The 21574-nt window shown below is 47.7% G+C and overlaps 1 protein-coding gene across 7 annotated transcripts in view; it reads left to right on the forward strand.

Moving 5' to 3' along the window:
- Positions 1 to 10308: 10308 nt before the first annotated feature.
- Positions 10309 to 21574, forward strand: part of FMNL1 (formin like 1) — a 105427-nt gene continuing 94161 nt past the window's right edge. For all 7 annotated transcript variants that reach the window (XM_077917451.1, XM_077917450.1, XM_077917456.1 and 4 more), the window contains exon 1: positions 10309 to 11542. In XM_077917451.1, coding sequence (XP_077773577.1) covers positions 11387 to 11542 — 156 coding nt within the window. In that variant the 5' untranslated portion in view covers positions 10309 to 11386. The remainder of the gene's footprint in view (positions 11543 to 21574) is intronic.

A 21574-nucleotide genomic window follows, 5' to 3' on the forward strand; every position in this document is an offset into this window, starting at 1 on the left:
TATTTTCAGCTGGCCGTCTTGAGGCCACCCAGAGGCTTTTAAAACTGTTTTCCACCCCTTGAACATCCAAAATGAGACGGATGAGACGTTCTAGACAGAGGTCAGGGCTGCACATGACACCAGCCGTGGGGATGCCATTGAAAGCGGCATATTACCGTAGCAGCTTTCCTGCATCCAGATGTTGAGATCTAGGAGGATTTGCCGCAAGACTCAGTGTGGTTACTTTGGGTTTCCCCACCGCTGCACTCAGTGGTGTGGACTGAGGAAGGGGAGATTGCAATGTGGCGAGCACTCTTAAAACTAGATCAGCAATTGTGGTGGTCCAAGGGCCAAAAGCTAGCCTCCTGAAACTTGCCAGCCTGGAAGAGGGTGTGTGTGTAGAGGAAGCAGTGTCTGTGGCAGTCCACCATGGGGAATAATTGAAAGAGATCCTGGCTTGCCACTCTTATCATCTCAAAGCAATCTTCCAGGAAAGCTAGTTACTGACCCTAGACCAGGTGGGATAGCTTGCCCCTTCAGCATCACTTAACTGGCGTTTTTGCGGCAGGTCTAAACAGTGTAGTGCCAACGCCACAATTTTGTTCAAGTCCAGGGGAACATGAGGGTGGTGTTCTTGCGTGGAAGAGGCAGGGGGCTATTAACCCTGGCATTATGTCATTGAACGATGAAGTATATTTAAGGTGTTAACCGGCGTCTGAGTAGTGCAACCTTCTGCATCGCCATTTCCTTTCTGTGCTTTCTCACACTTCTTTTTTTCTTCCATTTTTGCAAAACGATACTCCCATGTCACAAAATATTTTTTGCATTCGCATGAAATCTCTCTCAACTGGCTGAACCTTCCTTCCCCCCTCCCCCAATGTTCTCCCTTTATTTTGTCCTTCCTGCACTCTATAATCTTCCTCTCCGTCTCAGCCAGTCCAGATGTTCTGGGGAAGTGGTTTTATTTTATTTTTTTGGTCTTGGGGAGGGTTTTGGCACCATGAATTCAAATGTACAAATGGTTCACGCTCACACACACCAGGTATATCTGATGTTCAGATGGCATACAAATAAAAAAAAAAACCTTTTTCAAAAAGACTCGTCTCTTGTCTTCAGCCGCAGAGGAGCAACATAAGACCAATGTCAACAGCATGATGTGATTTTGTTGGGTATCCCCTGTAGCTGGTCTTCCTTACACAGCAGGAAGTCTTCCTTACAACAGTATTCCTTAGTGACAACCTCCTTGCAGTCAGCCGTCATCTCTGTCAAGCTGCTATTGACTCTCATCCCATGTCCAGACAGTGGCCCATAGGGAACTGTTTAGTGGCTGCCTGGGAACAGCAGAGCGGTCTTCTGCAGGCACTTTTTTTTATCCAGCTCTGCAGTTGAAGCAGTATTAACAGGCAACAGTGCTGGTATAGTAGCTGAGAACTTGGTAGGAAGACTCCACTCCGAATCTCATCTGTGCCATAAGCTCACTGGGGGGGGGGGGGGCTTTTGGGAAGTTGCTGTGCCTCAGCCTTGCATCCCATCAGAATAATAGGGTGGGTATCTTCTTAAGGGTTGGAAAGATGATTGACAGCGCATGTGAAACACTTTACAGTGGAACCTCGGGTTGCGAACGTGATCTGTGGAGGAGGCACGTTCGCAACCCACAGCGTTCGCAACCTGCAGCACCGCGTCTGCGCACGCGCAGGTTGCGATTCAGCGCTTATGCACAAAGTGTGATTTAGTGCTGCGCATGCGCAAGTGCTGAAACCCAGAAGTATCCCATTCCGGTACTTCCTGGTTTGGCGCGGTGTGCAACCCAAAAACATGTAACCTGAAGTGTCTGTAACCCAAGGTACCACTGTATATGCTCAAAACGATAACGTACTGAGTGTTTAAAGTGTACACTCCTCTGAAGTCCCAGCTTTCCCTGCTGCCGTTCTTTAAAACACCGATAACAAATCTATCTTTTCAAATACAATGCAGAGGTGAAGAACATATGGCAGGTTAAACTGTACTGCAGTCTCTGCAATTTCTGACACATTTTGATACAGGACAAAATGTCAGCAGGCTTACCTACCAAGCATCATTCTGTCTTGTTACAGTCAGTGGTTGAAACGAAATTCTTTAGCTCGTCCAGTTTGCCATTGATTTGACCTTGAACATGTGTGGATGCGCAGGAGCCCAGTTGGTAGCCATCAGTGCTTTTCCCTCTGCTGTTAAGACTTCTTGGCGATTGGGAACGAGCCACTGGCCATCCCTTCTGGGTGGCAAATGTCGTACAACCCCACACCCCTCTTCCTAACTGCTGCTTACTGGGATTTCTGCACATCGTGATTAAGTAGCAATTTGTTTCTCGGCAGCCAGCATTTGGCAGGGGATTCAAAGATGGTTGCAAAAGTCCATTAAGTGTGTGCATTGTTTGCATTTTTGCTTCTGTTGTAAATGCAGGAACTAATGGCAAGAATGAAGGGTGCATTAGAAGTAAAAGCTGGGGGGGGGGGCGGAAAGGTATGCCTGGTTTCAAGTGCTAGCTCCCTACTCTTAACTCTCCTATCCAACAGTCTCAAGTGCCCTGCTTTTGATCATCACCTTGTTGTGGTGAGTGGGCTTGCATGTTCCTATGATCCTTGTGAGCAAAGCCGTCGGGAATCTTGTACTCCCAGCAGGGTCACCCAAGGCGGTAAGGTCAAAGGGAAGGAGCTAGACAAAGAATGATCCAAGAAGTCCTCAATGGCAAAACAGGCGGATGATATGGTATGTTACAACAGCTTTGAAGGCTGAAGCAGATAGGAATCTACCGGTTCATCGTGACTACTCATGCCATTGGAACAGAGCCCTACTGCAAAGACTGCGTTGGTCAGTGTTCACTGATCTACACACATAAAACAAATTCACGCACAGGCGTCTTCCAAACCCGCTGTGGAAGGACGTGTGGTTCCAGAATTGGCCTCCATAGTCACTTACGGACTCGTTTGATTTATGGGCTACTACTAAAATGAGGCTGCATTTTAACCCATATTTTAATTAACTTTTTTTCCCTTCCTATTACGTTTTATTGTAATTTTATTGTTGTTACCCACCCTGAGCCTGGTTCTGGCCGGGGAGGGTGGGGTATAAATAAAAATTTATTATTATATTTATTCTTGTTAAAACCGTGTTTATGGAAGACAATCTTACTTGGCTACAAGATAGTAGTAGTAGAAGAAGAAGGAGAAGGAGAATTTGATTCCTTTTTTCTGTGATCTTCCCTGCCCAGCTGCTACTGCCTCTGCGCCACCCCCAAATTTGCAACTTAGTTGTGGCACAGATCTGTATCCCGGATTGTATATTCTGCGCGAGTGCAGGAAAAGTACCAGACGTGGCAATGTGGATATATAGGCAAGACTCTATTTATGCAGGGGTTACGATGCGGAGATTGCGCATCAAGCCATAATTGTGTATTGTCGAAATGCATTGATCACAATGGTGGGTGGGATTGCCAAAGTTTCTCCCCCTGGGTGCCTGCCCTCTTTCTGATCCCTTTAAAAAAAAGTAAACATTTTTTTACCAAGTGCATAAAGCTGAATGCGCACAAGTTGCAAGTTGCCTGTAATTTATCTTCCTGAAAATCCCTGCTTTAATAAGAAAGTGCTTGAGAGCCATGCTATGGGTTCTAAGGAGCGGAGAGCTCTTTAGTTTACGGAGGCTCTAGGAGCACTGAAATAGCAAAACGACTAGAGAAAAACTGAAAACGAGTATGATTAAGCGTAGCTTAGGGCCCATTTTGTGCCTAGTCTGTGGTGGCGACAGAGGGAATGAAAGCTTGCCTTTCCAGCAACATTAAATCTGCTTGGTGCCATCCTTTGGAGCTTTTCCATGTTGTGAAGGATCTGTTCCAGCTTGGCCCTTGGCAGTGGAGTCTTTGGAAGTCTGCGACCAATTTGCGACACACTTTGCATATAATCACCCTGACTTGGACTCTGGGTTATTCGGTGCCATTCATGGAAGACAATATGGAGTCTTCTAATCAGATTTTATGGGATATTTTTCAGCCTGATGGCATGGACTGAATTCTTGGAGAAGTGCAAAGGCGTAACTTTCTCTTTGTCCCTCACATGTCACCTGTCTTGTGAAATTGACTCGGTTGGGCTTAGATGTTAGTGAAGTGGGGAGTGCTTTTCCTACGGAGGGTATTGTTCTGACACCCCATCATTGGGGTGGGTTGTAGAATAACTGGATCCCAGCGCCATCTGTCAAAGATTTCCTTTTGGGGCAAGGGAAGTGAGAAGGTGGCAGTGAAGATTCTGGATAGAAAACATTTAGATCCATTCCAGTCTGGGTTCAGGAAACTTTCTTGGTTGCCCTAGTACAGGGGTGGCCAACTCCCAAGAGACTGCGATCTACTCACAGAGTTAAAAACTGGCAGTGAGCTTTTTTTAGGGAGAAGGAGTGCAGGGCTTTTTTTAGGGGAGCCAAAGTTGTTTAGCTTCTAAATAGTAAAAATATTACTATTATTATTATTAGCACTACTACTAGGACTTCCTGATCAGAAGGTTGGTGGTTCGAATCCCCGCGACGGGGTGAGCTCCCATTGCTCGGTCCCTGCCCCTGCCAACCTAGCAGTTCGAAAGCACGTCAAAGTGCAAGTAGATAAATAGGTACCGCACTGGCGGGAAGGTAAACGGTGTTTCTGTGCGCTGTTCTGGTTCGCCAGAAGCGACTTAGTCATGCTGGCCACATGACCCGGAAGCTCCCTCGGCCAATAAAGTGAGATGAGCGTCGCAACCCCAGAGTCAGCCACGACTGGACCGAATGGTCAGGGGTCCCTTTACCTTTACCAGGAGACAGTGTGGGAAGGTGGGAATCTCTGTGGGTTGTGCAGGATTTCATCTTGCCCTCTATGCTGCTAAGAACAAAACTATTCAGAGTTTTGGGCTGCAGAGGCATTGATATGCGGGTGACATGACACTCTGCTCTCTCTCCTTTATATCTGATCCTTCGACGACAGTGGAAAAAACCCTGAACTGCTTTGTCTGTACACTTACCCACACAAACACCCCTCTCACCACCACCATATCCCAAGGAAAAATTGTAATTGTGGTGTTCTCACTCTGCAGCGTTACTAGTACTGTACAAGACAAAACAGTAGAACTGTTTTGTAACAAGGGCTTGGCCCTGGAAGCCACAGTTGTGAGAGTCAAAGCTATTCTTCTCTTCTAACAGTTGTAGAAATCCCATCAGATACAGAATTGCATGTTGCACGCTGATGGGCGAAAAGCATCTTCAGTTATCTGGTGTTCCGTTCTTCCAGAAACATACCAAGGAATGAATGTATTTACACTAAAAAATGAAAATGAACATGTATTGACATCACCTTGCCAACAAAGGTCCATATAGTTAAAGCTATGTTTTTCCCAGTAGTGATGTATGGAAGTGAGAGCTGGACCATAAAGAAGGCTGATCGCCGAAGAATTGATGCTATTGAATTATGGTGCTGGATGAGACTCTTGAGAGTCCCATGGGCTGCAAGAAGATCAAACCTCTCCATTCTGAAGGAAATCAGCCCTGAGTGCTCACTAGAAGGACAGATCCTGAAGCTGAGGCTCCAATACTTTGGCCACCTCATGAGAAGAGAAGACTCCCTGGAAAAGACCCTGATGTCGGGAAAGATTGAGGGCACAAGGAGAAGGGGATGACAGAGGACGAGATGGTTGGACAGTGTTCTCAAAGCTACCAGCATGAGTTTGACCAAAGTGTGGGAGGCAGTGGAAGACAGGAGTGCCTGGCGTGCTCTGGTCCATGGGGTCACGAAGAGTCCGACACGACTAAACAACAACAACAAGGTAGCCTGAAATTTTATATCAAATATTGGATTCTGCTACCTGTACAGATTATGCCAATGCACATAGTTCCCATAATTTGCAGTTTATTTTTGCCACAATTCTAGTCCCTGCCCCCCTTTTCTCCTGATCAAAGAGCTTCATATAATATTGAAGCCTTATTCTTCTACCTTCCTAACATCAGAAAGTTTTCAGAAGGCATTAAGCTGCTTTCACTTTGGCTCTGTTTCTTAATCATCCCCCAGGGAAGCAACAAACAATGTGTGCTGCTGTAAGTTCCTTTGTGAGATAAAGTGATATCCCGAGCATTGTCAATCACCGCAGCCATAAAGGCTAGAACAGGGGTCTGCAACCCGCGGCTCCGGAGCCGCATGTGGCTCTTTTACATCTTTGCCGCGGCTCCGGGGCGGATACTAGCGAGGGGAGGAGGCACATTGTGCGCCCCGACACTCCTCACTGTGGCAGGCACTGTACTGGCTGTGATGTCGCATGGGGGTGGTGCGTGCGTTAGTCACGCACCGTCCCGACGTCACCTTCCCGCCCGCTGTCAGATCGCGGCTCCAGAGATATATTTGTTTTAAATGTCACAATGGTTTTGCGGCTCCCAGTTGTTGTTTTTTCTTCGGAAACGGGTCCAAGTGGCTCTTTTTGTCTCAAAGGTTGCAGACCCCTGGGCTAGAAATTTATTAAGTGGGCGCTCCAGCGAAATATTGCCGTTCATTTCTGTACTGTACTCTCCTTAAGGGGATCTAGTTAACCTTGAAAAGGAGTCATGGGGTGCTGTTCAGGCTTCACTCAGAAAGGGAAATATATTTGCTTACCCATTCCCCATTATCCACGCCCCTTCAATCCATTTGGCACCAGCTTGGCTGCAGGAGTTCCTAGAAGGAGGTGTACCAACCATCCAACCATCCTAGGAACTGCGGTCTGGATTTATGTGGGGTTTACTCCTCAGCCTTTTCTCCTGAAGATATCCCGCAAGGCAGCGGATGTTTAGGATCAGTCTTCCTTCTCTTAGATGGGCTACCTTCCTGGGTTGATGAGCCCCATTTGCCTCACTTCCCTCTACAAAGCACATGCAGAAACCACTTCTTCTTTTTTTAAAAGATATTTATTAAAGTTTCAACATGTTACAAAAATAAGAAAAAGAAAAAAGAAAATACAAAATACAGAAAAGTAAAAGTAGTTAAAAACAAATCAATCTTTCCATGTCTTGTCTTTCGTTTGCTTGTTTCCCTGACCTCCTCACACCTCCCTTTTTTGTATTCCAGTTCAGTTAGTTAATTCAGCAAATCCTTTCCCTCTTTGTTTTTATCTTAATCCTTTATCTTAATATATTATAACTTTAGATTATTACCTGTTAACAATCTATTTTTACATATTCCTTTATAACATTGCTGCTAAAAACCTCTTAACTTCATTCCGACATCATTCTAACATTCATTAATTTTGCAATATTTCTGTAAATAGTCTTTAAATTTCTTCCAATCTTCTTCCACCGACTCTTCTCCCTGGTCTCGGATTCTGCTGGCAGAAACCACTTATTGACCATGGGTAGGCAAACTAAGGCCCGGGGGCCGGATTCGGCCCAATCGCCTTCTAAATCCAGCCCGCGGACGGTCCGGGAATCAGCGTGTTTTTACATGAGTAGAATGTGTCCTTTTATTTAAAATGCACCTCTGGGTTCTTTGCGGGGCATAGGAATTCGTTCATATTTTTTTTCAAAATATAGTCCAGCCCCCCACAAAGGTCTGAGGGACAGTGGACCGGCCCCCTTCTGAAAAAGTTTGCTGACCCCTGTCATTGGACCCACAGCTGGTCCATTCAATCTGCTGCAGCCTGTCTTTGCCTGCAGGGCAAGTATCTTAACTCACTGAGGGTTTTGAGACCCGTTGGCTACCCTCACCTGGTTTAGCTGTCCTGCTGAAGCTGTTTTTCTGGAGTGGCTCCTGTCGCATGCTGACAGGTGAGAACTGAGTGCAAGGTGGGGACCAAAGATGGACAAACCTACCCCAAAAGGAGCACGGGGTGTCCCCCACCAGAAGTACTACCCCTCCCCTTACAACCCGGGATTCATCAGAACAGGATAATAATAATAAAAATAATAATAATAATAATAATAATAATAATAATAATAATAATAATAATTTATTATTTATACCCCGCCCATCTGGCTGGGTTTCCCCAGCCACTCTGAGCGGCTTCCAACAAAATATTAAAATACAGTAATGCATCAAACATTAAACAGGGCTGCCTTCAGATGTCTTCTAAAAGTCTGGTAATTTTTCTCTTTGACATCTGGTGGGAGGGCATTCCACAGGGCGGGTGCCACTACCGAGAAGACCCTCTGCTGGTTCCCTGTAACTTCACTTCTCTCAGTGAAGGAACTGCCAGGAGGCTCTTGGAGGTGGACCTCAGTGTCTGGGTAGAACGATGGGGGTGGAGACGCTATCTAGCAATGTAAAATAAACAGGGTTTATTTAATCGTGGCAGGGGAATTTGCGGCTCCCCATGTGGACTCCAGTTCCTATCGGTACCAAAGGCATGGCCAATGTTGATGGGAGTTGTAGTCCGAAAGCAACTGGAGGGCTATGCCTCTAATCTGGCCAGCAAGACTCTGAGCGACCAAACAACCCCTCTCCTCTTGGGGCTTTTGTTCTCTGGCAAACAAGCATTAGTGCAGGGGTTCCAGCTGATTTTAGACTACAACTCCCATCATCCCTAGCTAGCAGGACCAGTGGTCAAGGATGATGGGAACTGTAGTCCAAGAACAGCTGGAGACCCAAGTTTGGCAGACCACGCGTTAGCATAACAAAGGCAAACTTTAGTGCTTGGAAACTTGTAAGGCTGAGTTGGAAGGGGCACCAAGGGTCATCTAGTCCAACCCTCTGCAATGCAGGAATCTCAGCTAAAGCATCCATGGCAGATGGCCATCCAACCTCTGCTTTAAAACCTCCGAGGAAGGAGAGTCCACAACCGATCCTTTGTTGAACAGAAAGTTTTTTTCCTGATGCTTAGTTGAAATCTCTTTTCAGAAGAAGACTCCTGTGTGACTCAGAAGCTTGTTTGGTTAAAAAGAGAGAGATCCCTCCCAGCAGCCACGAGAGGGAGCTCGGCTCGCCTGGTGGACTTCAGCAGATGCGCCGGCTGCTCCCGATGCAAATCGGTTTGGCAACACCTCTTAACGTCGGCTTCTTCTCCCTCTTCCAGTGGCGTAGCGTGGGGGGTGCAGGGGGGGGGCCAGCCGCACCGGGCACAACATCTGGGGGTTAGGGTTAGGGGGCGCAAATCCACGGGTTAGGGGGCGCAAATCCACGGGTTAGGGGGTGCAAATTACTTGCCTTGCCCCGGGTGCTGACAACCCACGCTACGCCACTGCCCTCTTCCTCGGAATCAGCCTCCGATTTCGATTCCGTGCCTCTCGCGAGTTCAGGATGGGTGAGGAGGAGCCGGTCAAAGGAGGGAGCCGTCTTGGTGCATTACCTGGACCCTGCAGGAGTGGGGTGACGATTTGGGGGGGGGGAGGGGGTCGCAGGACCAAGCAAGCAAGCAAGCAAGCAAGCAATCGCGCATCCTCCAAATGTCGGTGCGGCTCTCCACTCCATTCATTGAGAGGTTTTGGAGGACATGCAGCCCTCTCTTCCCCTAAATCCCACGCGATTCCCCACCCACCCGGAAAGAGAACGATTAGAGCTGAAAATTGCATTGCTGCGCCTCCCTCGTCGTCCCCCACCACCAGGGCTCGATCCTGGCAGAACCCGATTCCGGATCCCTCCCTGTGCCAAACTGTAATATCTAAGCGCTCCTGAGCAACCTAGAAAATCACATCTTGTTGCTGTTTAGTTGTGTCCGACTCTTCGTGACCCCATGGACCAGAGCACGCCAGGCACTCCTGTCTTCCATTGCTTCCCGCAGTTTGGTCAAACTCATGCTGGTAGCTTCGAGAACACTGTCCAACCATCTCATCCTCTGTCCTCCCCTTCTCCTTGTGCCCTCCATCTTTCCCCACTTCAGGGTCTTTTCCAGAGAGTCTTCTCTTCTCATGAGGTGGCCAAAGTATTGGAGCCTCAGCTTCAGGATCTGTCCTTCCAGTGAGCACTCAGGACTGATTTCCTTCAGAATGGAGAGGTTTGATCTTCTTGCAGTCCATGGGACTCTCAAGAGTCTCCTCCAGCACCAGAATTCAAAAGCATCAATTCTTCGGGGATCAGCCTTCTTTATGGTCCAGCTCTCACTTCCATACATCACTACTGGGAAAACCATAGCTTTAACTATACGGACCTTTGTTGGCAAGGTGATGACTCCTAGAGTTGGAAGGGATGCCAAGGGTCATCTAGTCCAACCCCCTGCAAATGCAGGAATCTCAGCCCCAGCATCCATGACAGATGAGCGCCCATAGATCTAGAAATCGTTTGGGAAATCGAGCCCCCTTTCCCCCCCATGAAGTAGCCATGGCAGCGCGAAACCGAAAGCCGGGGGCTTTGAGACCCAGAAAGCGCTCGCTCCGCCGGCCTGGCGCTCCCAATCCTAACCCGCCGCCGCTCCTTATTTCTCCAGCTAGCAGGTGACTCTGCTATTTCCTTCGCCTTCCGCGTCGCCCTCCTCGCCTCTCTCCCTCAGGCCATGGCTATTGCAATTGGGCATGGGCGAGCCGCTGCGTTTTCCTCTCCTCCTGCCGCCGCCTCCGCCTCCTCTTTCCTCCCAGCTTTGGCGATCTACCCATCTTCGCTGCCTTTGCAAAAACCGTGCGGTTCTCCTCCTCCTGCAGCTGCTGCTGCCGCCTTCTTTTGCTGCTGCTGCTCCTCCTCGCCAAATTGAGAGAGAGAGCTTGCATGCTGGCAGGAGAGCAAGAGAGATTGCACCTCCTGGGTTGCAAAATCCCCCCTCCAAAAAAAACCCCCAACGCGCTGCAGCAAAAGTTCCGCCTCGACCTGCGCTCGCGTTCTTGCATTCAAGGCACCTGCAGCCCGATTTCCTGTGCAGAGAGAGCAACCGCCGCTGCTTTCGGTTCTTCCTCTTTTTCTTTTCTTTTTTTGGGTGGAGGAGAGGGGGAAGTTTAGCAGCAGCAGCAGCAGCAGCGGCGGACTTCTCTGAAGAGCACGCGTGGCAATCGGAGACAAGATGAGCATGCCCTTTTAGGAAACGGGGCTCGCTGCGGATGCACTAGAGGCGAGCTGGGTACCAGCGAAGCTGCCCATCATGGTGGTGGGTCCGGCCCCAGAGGACAGGCGTTGAGAAGTCACCTTGTGCTTGGCGACCCCTCCATCACTTCCAGCTGCTTCCTGGAATTAGGCCGCGGCAGGAGCAAAAAAGAAAAGGGGAAAAAAAAGAAAAGCATGGACAACTGGCTGTGTTGACCTGATGCATCGGAGGAATCTCACATTCACACGTGTTGGGAGTTCCTGGAGCAAGTCCTACTCCCCTTTGCCTTCCTCCTCCGATTTGGCGGACGTGGGGAAAGTTGTTGGGGTATTTTTTGTTTTTTATTCCCACTGACCTTTTTCTCCTCTTCCCCCGGGGAGGAAAAAAAATATCCTGGATATTTTAATTTTGTAGTGCTTTAGATTTGTGTGTGTGTGTGTAAGTACAGTCTGAGGATGGGCAATGCAGCTAGCAGCATGGAGATGTCTCCGGCGAAGGAGATTAAAAGCCAACCCACGGCCTCGTCACCCCTGCCCCCCAAGCAGCCAGCGCCCCCCAAACAACCTATGCCCAGCTCTGGGGAACTGGAAGAACGATTCACCCACGTACTGGTAAGTCTCTGTCTGGTCTTCTTCCTCCTCCTCCTCTTCTCCTCCTCCCCATAGAACCATCATGCCTTCATGTCACCCTAAAGACGTCAACCAGCTGGGGGTTCTCTTAACACACCCCAAAAGGGAAAACTAATCTAGCAAGGGGTGCAGGCGTACTTGCAATCTGTGTGGTTAGAGAGAGGTAAAAAGATAAATTTCCCCACTCTCTTCAATGCCTATTGCTGTGAAATGGGAAGGTTTTTCCTCTTCTTTTTCTGCTTTAAAGGGCCGGTATTACTTGGTAAGGAGCCGATAATTCCTGCTCCACCCTTATTATTATTATTATTTTTTATTATTATTAGTTATCTCCTTTTGCTGAACGCTTTGGGGTGCCACGGTTTCTCTGAAGGAAGCAACCTCAGCCTGCAAATTGGAAGTACAAAAACAATGGTAGAAGGGTCAAAATGAGCACAGCTGGAAATGATTTTAAGTAGATTCACACCTGCCTTGATGGCGGGGATGAATCTCACCCAAGTTAGAGGCATGTGAGGGTGGAGACTGCTCCGGATCCATTCATCTGCAGGTGTCCTTGTGTAGCCCCTCCCAGTCTCCCCAGTGAGTTCAAGTGGTCTTTCCCAGTATTTCCCGAGGCTACTCTGCAGTCTACAACAGACACCCCAGAGGAAAAAAACTAGGTTCTGCAAACAGCTGGTGCTGTACTGATGTGAAGTAGCCAGAACTACTGGTTTCCTGCTTGGCAGGGGGTTGGACTCGATGGCCCTTGTGGTCTATTCCAACTCTATGATTCTGTGATTCTATGAACTAGCCTCAGATGTTCCCCTAAACCAATTCCCTCCTTCTCGAAAGCCACTGATGGTTGCAGTGCCCTTAGGGCCTTGCTCCGAGTTGGCTGTTTGCAGATTTTTGGCTCAGATGGGATGTTCTCAGAGGCCCCTTCCGATGGCACAGAACCACAGGGTTTCAGCAACCGTAGCTGCATCTGTACCTGCAGTTAAGAAACTAGTTTGCATTTGGTGCATCCTTTCAGGAGCTATGCAGCTGTAGGGAGGACAGAGGGTGTGAGATCTGTAGCTCTTAGCTTTGGGGACATGTTTGGGAGTTACGCCTCTAGCTGGCCTTCTGCTTTGGGGAGATGTGGAGCTCGTGTGCCCCGGGGGAATCTTGAGGGAAGAGGGAGCTGGGTTGTGTGTTAATTCTGCGGTTTCATCCAACCCTCTGAGTTGAGAAACATGTGCACATGGTTGCTTAAAGTTGATGAGTTCCATCTCACTGTTGCCTTAACTATCCTCTTCTTAAGGAGCTCTTACTGTTGCCAAAGGGTCGGTCTCCTCTCTCTCTTGTGCACGCACAGAGAGTCAGCAGAGCAGGAGACTCATAATCTTAGGGTTGTGGGTTCAAGTTCCAAGCTGGGCAAAAGATTCCTGCATTTCAGGGGGGCTGGGCTAGATGTCCCTCGGGGTCCCGCCAACTCTACAGTTCTACGATTCCGTTCTATGGCTTATAACGCTTTAAGCACATTGGCAGCTGTTACTGTGGAACTGAGGGCAGTGCTGAAAGTTGTTGAATAGCCAACGGTGTGATCTTGTGTGTGTGTGTGTTTGAGAACAGGCAGTTTACTGTATATAAAATGTCTTAATAATTTGCACTTTGTAGATTATATTAAATAGTATGGAGGCACTTTGGAGAGGTCTGGGGCAGTCAATGGCCCCCTGAACCTGCCTTTGCAGACAAAGGAGGGGTGTGAGGAGTACAGTTGGGTTGTTTCCAAGTCAGGCACACGCTAGAGAATCGGCATCTATTATTCAACTGCAAGAGGAAGGTCTTTGCAGAGGAAACCCACCAATGTATACCTTCAGTAACTCTCTCCATCTTAGGACCTCCATAGACATAGTTTTGTAACCAAAGATGTTACAGTGGTACCTCGTGTTACAGACACTTCAGGTTAGAGACGCTTCAGGTTACAGACTCCACTAACCCAGAAATAGTACCTCGGGTTAAGAACTTTGCTTCAGGATGAGAACAGGCGAGATCAGGATGTGGTGGCGGCACAGCGGCAGTGGGAGGCTCCATTAGCTAAAGTGGTGCTTCAGGTTAAGAACAGTTTCAAGTTAAGAACGGACCTCCAGAATGAATTAAGTTCTTAACCCAAGGTATCACTGTACTCAATGCTCTTGGGTAGGCAACAAGAAGATTTAGACAATAAGTAGCACAAAACCAGGAGGGGGTTGGTTTTGAATTGAATTATTCTCTCTTTCTTTGAGTTTAGGGGCAGGGATCAGCGGTGGGTGTCCCTTGAAGCAAATCATCTCCCTTGTACAGTGGTACCTTGGTTGTCGAATTTAATCTGTTCCGGGAGTCCGTTTGACTCCTGGGAGCATTTGAAAACCACAGTGTGGCTTCCGATTGGCTGCAGGAGCTTCCTGCAGCCAATCGGAAGCTGCGGAAGCCACCTCGGAAGTTCGGCTTCTGAAAAACGTCGGCAAACCAGAACACTCGCTTCTGGGTTTGCGGCGTTCGGGAGCCGATTTGTTCGGGAGCTAAGCCGCTCGGAAACCAAGGTACCACTGTATTGACGTTAAGCTGCCAGTTCACCAGCCAGGGAATCGATCGTATGACAACTGACCAAAGGACTTGCCAGCATCCTGTTTTTTGGGGGTATTTGTGTGGAATGGCTTGCCACCCTCCATTCCCCCCTTAAGGCAGCCTTCTCACAAAACTAAGAGCTGAAGAAAGAGTTTGCAACCGCTGGAGTTCGTAGGAAGATTTCTGCAGCATTCATGGTGCCTTGCTGACAAAAGCTAGGTGGCATCTCAAGAGCTTGTGGTCAAGAGCATTTGTTTCCAGTGCTAATGTTCAGCCCAGATCCTTTGAAGTGATAAGCAAGAGCCTCTTCCACCTGGCACCATCCTGACCAGTCCCCAAACATATGGAATTATAGGGGGAAGAGCTTCCAGACCAAAAAGTTGTGACACCAGGTGGTCTTCTTCATCTCAGAGACCCATCAGAACTGCTACAGAATGGATTGCTCGTAAGGCTGCAGTCCTAATCCCATTCAGCTGGCAGCAAGCCCCATTGAATTGGATAGTAATAATAATAATTTATTATTTGTACCCCGCCCATCTGGCTGGGTTTCCCTAGCCACTCTGGGCGGCTTCCAACAAAGATGAAAGATACACTAAAATGTCACATATTAAAAACTTCCCTGAACAGGGCTGCCTTAATATGTCTTCTGAATGTCAGGTAGATGTTTATCGCTTTGACATCTGATGGGAGGGCGTTCCACAGGGCGGGCGCCGCTACCGAGAAGGCCCTCTGCCTTGTTCCCTGTAACCTGGCCTCTCACAGTGAGGGAACCGCCAGAAGGCCCTCGGAGCTGGACCTCAGTGTCCGGGCAGAACGATGGGGGAGGAGACACTCCTTCAGATATACTGGACCGAGGCCGTTTAGGGCTTTAAAGGTCAGCACCAACACTTTGAATTGTGCTCGGAAATGTACTAGGATTGTGCTGTCAGCAAGGAAGTCATGGAGTTCCTACACGGTCCTGGTTTCCCCTCTGTTTCAGCAGCATCTGGGTGCCTGGGATGTACTGTAGTGTGTCAACTCAAGCTGTGTTTGGAAAGAGGTCATCTGAGCTACTGTGGCTAACAGTGGCTGGTCTTGCGTTTAATTTATGCCGTTCTTTCCCTAAAAACTGTCTGGGTGGTAGGACTGCCTTGCAGGGTTGTCTGTCGAACGACTGAGATAATTTATGGGATGCACTTTCAGCATGTGAGGAACAAAAGTCTGCATAAGCGTTGTTGTTGAAATAAGCAGAAAGTGGGAATCATTTTCTGTCCCTCCTACACTCACTTGACATCTCTTATGCCAGGGATGGAAAACATGTAGCCAGCCAGATGTTATTGCACTCTTAACTCCCATGAGTCCCACCTGTGGCCAGGGATTCTGGGAAATGTAGTCCAGGGCTGCAGGTTTTGCACCCCTGTCTTATGCCGCGGGTAGCAGAAGAGGCTGAGAATGAACTGCTTCCCCAGCCTTCTGTCCTGTTTGTCTCTGTGCAAGGAGGGATGAGTGAATTGATGTCCGAAGCCTACCCTGACACCTGTGTTGGCTTACTCTCCTTTTCCATCATGGCATTGACGTTTCTGAAAGCCCTGTCTTCCGCTATCAGAGTTTGTGTGAGACACAAATGAGTCAAACCAATAGATTTTGGCGCTTGAGGCAGGAAATCCCAATAGATTCCTCCCAGTAGACTGTGTAAGCTAAACATCAATTTACTGCCATTTACCTTCCCCACCCAAAAAACCCTCAACAACCCAACTGAGGTTGAAATGTGGTGTTTGGTTGACCGTGCTACGGCCCCGAAGTTTGGCCAAGTGAAAATGTGGGCTTGGGTCCATGAAAGGTTCCTTGCCATCGATGATCGGGGTGGACCAGAGATAGCCAAGGTTTTTAGGGTTTCGTTTGTTTGCTATCCTTTTCTTGTTGTTTAGTCGTGTCCAACTCTTCGTGACCCCATGGACCAGAGCACGCCAGGCACTCCTGTCTTCCACTGCCTCCCGCAGTTTGGTCAAACTCATGCTGGTAGCTTCGAGAACACTGTCCAACCATCTCGTCCTCTGTCATCCCCTTCTCCTTGTGCCCTTCATCTTTCCCAACATCAGGGTCTTTTCCAGGGAGTCTTCTCATGAGGTGGCCAAAGTATTGGAGCCTCAGCTTCAGGATCTGTCCTTCCAGTGAGCACTCGGGGCTGATTTCCTTCAGAATGGAGAGGTTTGATCTTCGTGCAGTCCATGGGACTCATCAAGAGTCTCCTCCAGCACCATAATTCAAAAGCATCAATTCTTCGGCGATCAACCTTCTTTATGATCCAGCTCTCACTTCTATACATCACTACTGGGAAAACCATAGCTTTAACTGTACGGACTTTTGTTGGCAAGGTGATGCCTCTGTTTTTTAAGATGCTATCCTACGTACATTAAAATGCTTCTCCCCTCCTGTTCCCCACATCTTACTGCAGGCATCCCCAGACTCCGCCCTCCAGATGTTTTGGGACCACAATTCCCATCATCCCTGACCACTGGTCTTGTTAGCTAGGGGTGATGGGAGTTGTAGTCCCAAAATCTCTGGAGGGCCGAGTTTGGGGATGCCTGACTTGCTGTGTAGCAGAATAGGAATTCCCTTCTGTAATTTTCATGACCCTCCCTTCCTCCCCTTTGCTAGGCACAGGGGTCTGGGGGGGGCTCAGAATGCCCTTGCCCCATAGAACACAAAGGATGCCCCTGGCCCAGGAGCTACATGGAAATCATTTGCATTTTAAAATATACATCAGGAGGCTTGGTTTGTTCAGAATCAAGTATACACTTTCACAGTTAATGCTAAATAATAATAATAATAGTTGTTGTTGTTGTTATTATTATTATTATTATTATTAGCCCGTCCATCTGGCTGGGTTTCCCCAGCCACACTGGGAAGCTCCCAGCAGAATATTAAAAACACAATAAAACATCAAACATTAAAAACTTCCCTAAACAGGGCTGCCTTCAGATGTCTTCTAAAAGTCAGATAGTTGTTTATTTCCTTGACGTCTGATGGGAGGGCGTTCCACAGGACGGGCGCCACTACCAAGAAGGCCCTCTGCCTGGTTCCCTGTAACTTCATTTCTGGCAGTGAGGGAACCGCCAGAAGGCCCTCGGTGCTGGACCTCAGTGTCCGGGCTGAACGATGGTGGTGGAGATGCTCCTTCAGGTGTACTGGGCCAACGTTGTTTAAATACACTGCTTCTGGTAAATGAGCCACTATAGCTGTTAGAAGACTGTGAAAATTTGTGCCCCAGGCTTTAAATACTTATCTACCCATGTACTATCTGAAACCAAAGGGGGACATGGGTTGCCAGATGTGAAATATATTTGCATTATTCTCAGCTCTCCTATCCCACTATTAGTCTTGGGTGTAGGGCATAGCTGTCAAATTTTCCCTTTTCTTGCGAGGAATCCTATTCAGAATAAGGAAATTTCCCTTAAAAAAAGGGAAACGTTGACAGCTATGGTGTAGGGACTTGTTTGTTTTTCGGTTGTTGAGACTCGGCTGCTGAGACCGCTATTATTGTCCCTTAGCCTCAGGTGTAGAGGAAGATCTTAAATCAATACGTTAGTAAGATAGGTCTTCAGCATCCTCCGAGATGTATCTGCTGCAATTGGTAAGCTGCTGGTGCCTCCTTGAGGTTTTTTATATAAAAAAACTAACAACCCAAAGACTTTGTTGGATCACATGGCTGCTGAGCACGTTCCAAACAACCCAATACTTGTCTGCAATCCAAGTCCTTTTGGGAGAGAAATGCAAAAAGATGAGTCTCACCTCATTTTCTTCTTCCTTTTTGGCACATGCCTGAGACGAGAAAGCCCTTTTCTCTCCCTGCCTTGGCTGGCTCCAGTGGCTGGGAATCCCAGTCTTGAAGGTCTTGTTTAGAGTTGCCAGCTTCCTTGCTGATCGGAGCCCCACCGTTGCTGCCAAAAGCTCATCCCGTCTATGCGAGAGAGAAGTGAGCTAGCCAAGTTTAGCCTTTTTTGTTTTGTGCGCCCGTTCATTCTCAGCAAGGCAAGCCACTGATCTTTGTGGCTGCCTGTCACCCTACGATTGCGAGGCACATTACCGTGGTACCTCGGTTTTCAAATGTCTCTGTTGATGAATGTTTTAGTTTTCGGATGCCGTAAACTCGGAAGTAAATGTTTTGGTTTTCGAACGTGCCTTGGAAGTCGAACATGCCATGCAGCTTCTGCTGAGTGCAGGATCCTGAGGCCTACAGGTAGATGTCAGCTGTTGAGTTTTTGGCTTCCTACATGCAACTGTGGGAGGGACGCGGGTGGCGCTGTGGGTTAAACCACAGAGCCTAGGATTTGCCGATCAGAAGGTCAGCAGTTCGAATCCCCGTGACGGGGTGAGCTCCCGTTGCTCGGTCCCTGCTCCTGCCAGCCTAGCAGTTCGAAAACACGTCAAAGTGCAAGTAGATAAATAGGTACCACTCTGGCGGGAAGGTAAACGGTGTTTCCGTGCGCTGCTCTGGTTTGCCAGAAGCGGCTTAGTCATGCTGGCCACATGACCCGGAAGCTGTACGCCGGCTCCCTCAGCGAGATGACCGCAGCAACCCCAGAGTCGTCTGCGACTGGACCTAATGATGAGGGGCCCCTTTACCTTTACCTTTTTATGCAACAGTGACAGCAAGAATCTTAGTAGCCCAAAATTGGAAAGGAGACTATCCCAACCAAAGTGGACTGGCAGACAAAATTATTAGAATTTTCAGAATTAGCAAAGATAACAGGAGGAATTAGGGATAATACAGACCAAACATTTATTAGGGAGTGGGACATCTACAGAAAATATCTTAAAGAGCATTGTAAAAATGTGAATTCTCTGGCAGGCTTAAAAGAACCCCTGCAGAAACCTAGAAAATTAATGATATGGGATATGATTGGAGTGATAACGAAAAGTGTGTTGCATAAAAGTAACCCAGGACTCTTGAGGGGGTGACTGGAAGTGATAACAGAAGTTGTGCTCTAAGAAATCTATTTACTTTTTGTAATTTATATTATCTTTTGGTTTTTCGTTTGTTGACTGTTTTTTTTCTTTTAAAAAAAAACTAATAAAGCAATTTTAAAAACAAAGAAAAGAGTTTTCAGTTTTCGAATATTTCAGAGCTCGAATCATCTTCTGCAACGGATTATGTTCGAAAACGTACTTTGAAACGTACTTCGAAAACGTCCCACTGTACTTATATTCTGCTTTGTAGCCATGCAAGGCTCCCTCGCCAAAGCTGCCTATGAAATATTTGTGTGGTGCAATTTCGCTCAGGTGTGCTATCAAAAACAGACGTTGCAAACGGGTACCCAGGATTATTCAGGCAGCATTCCCTGCCTTCATCTTTCAGACTCTTAATTTCAGGGTCATGTGTTGAAGCCCCATGTTGGGTAAAAAGATTCCTTCCAACTCTACAATTCTGTGATTCTCTGGTAGCACAGCCCGCTGAGAATCTCTGAGGCAAGTGAGTGGGACTAAGCATTTGAAACTCACTCAATGCATGATGAAGTTGAGCCTCGCTGATTGTATTTATCTCCTGGTGGTTTGCTGTCCTGCTGTTGCTGCCACCAGGTGTTCCTTGTATATATAATTTTTGTTACATTTTCTGTTTTACAATTTCAAATACTCATTTAGCATCCTTAAGATATCAACGACTTCCCTTCTTTTCTTTCCATGGTTCATTTCACATAAATCCCTGCATATTTTACAAAAACTATACCATTCAGTATTCCATTATTGCATCCATCAAAACTTATTTATACTGTTGAATTTATCTTAATGGTGTCAGCGTTTTCAGCTGCTCTTAATTCCCACAATCCCTGATCATTTGCCTGGGCCAGCTAGGAGTCTAGCAACACTTGGAGGGACACAGATCCCCCATCTTTGGGTTGTGGCGATGAGCACTCATGGCGTCACAAGAGCTGACCTTCTAAGAGTGAACTTAATTCCTTCATTTGGCTTTCTGGGGAGTCTACCGATGATAACTATGCTGCGTTTTTACTCATCGCGGTTTCTGAAAAGCTTTAGGGAAGTCTTGAGCAGCTCCAAATATTTGGGGGTGGGGAGAAAATTTTGAAGCACAATAATAAACAGTGCGATTTCTTACAAAACACATGCGGATTAAGTATGTCTTAATCCAGCTCCAAGGGCCTTCTGGCTGTGAGAAGTGAAGCTACAGGGAACCAGGCAGAGGGCCTTCTCGGTGGTGGCACCAGCCCTGTGGAACATTCCTCAGATGTCAAGGAGATGAGTAACTATTTAACCTTTAGAAGACATCTGAAGGCAGCCCTGTATAGGGAAGCCTTTTAATGTGTAATGTTTTGTTATGTTTTTATGTATGTTGGAAGCATCCCAGCGTGGCTAGGGCAACACAGTCAGATGGGCAGGGTACAAAAATATTACTATTATTATTATTAGCACTACTACTAGGACTTGCCGATCAGAAGGTTGGCGGTTCGAATCCCCACGACGAGGTCAGCTCCAATTGCTCAGTCCCTGCTCCTGCCAACCTAGCAGTTTGAAAGCACGTCAAGTGCAAGTAGATAGATAGGTACCGCTCCAGCGGGAAGGTAAACGGCGTTTCTGTGCGCTGCTCTGGTTTGCCAGAAGCGGCTTAGTCATGCTGGCCACATGACCCGGAAGCTGTACGCCGGCTCGCTCGGCCAGTAAAGCGAGATGAGCGCTGCAACCCCAGAGTCGGCCACGACTGGACCTAATGGTCAGGGGTCCCTTTACTTTACTACCCTTCTGCTTATGCTAGTTGTAAGAGAGGGGCAAATGAATGGCAGGACACAAGAGCAGTGTTATCCACACTTTCCTCTGCTCTTTCCAGGCATGGTCCACGAATTACAACTCTGTTTCCGATCACCTTTTCTTTTCCCGCGGAGCTTTTCCTGCAAAAAAACAACTGTTCAAAGCTCGATTGGTGCAAATGTCAATTGACAGAAATCGCAAAGTGACATTTGATCTGATTTAAAGAGCAGCTTTTTATGGGGAAAGCTAGGGGCAATGTTCAAGACACAGAACGTTTCAGCGCGGAGCTCTGCTGCAAAGTTGTGGGGCAGAAAGTGTGGATAAGCTCAGTATTCCCACACATGAATTTGTATCATGTAGGACTCTTTCCCCTAGTTGTACTGTGGGACCCAACGCCAGGTTTGCTGAAATGGAGTCGTCTCTTGTTGCGGAATTTCCTTGGGGAATTTCCCCGCATGGAGGATAAACCTGGCTTCCATCCATCTTTATCTTTCTTGTGCTGCAACTTGAAAGTTTCCCTCCTTCTTGGGGAGAAATGAAACTGTGACTCAGTCAAGGGCAAAGCCAACAGGAGGCTGGGCTGCGGTAGCCTTAGCCTGCCCATCCCAAAATAGCTTTATATTATTTTTGCTGAGCTTGCATCAGATTATTGCGCAGTGTCTCTCCATTCAGAAAAGAGGAGGGGAATGGTTTGGTTGGAAATGCAGT

This window comes from Podarcis muralis, chromosome 13, assembly GCF_964188315.1.
Source record: "Podarcis muralis chromosome 13, rPodMur119.hap1.1, whole genome shotgun sequence".
Taxonomy (NCBI): domain Eukaryota; kingdom Metazoa; phylum Chordata; class Lepidosauria; order Squamata; family Lacertidae; genus Podarcis; species Podarcis muralis.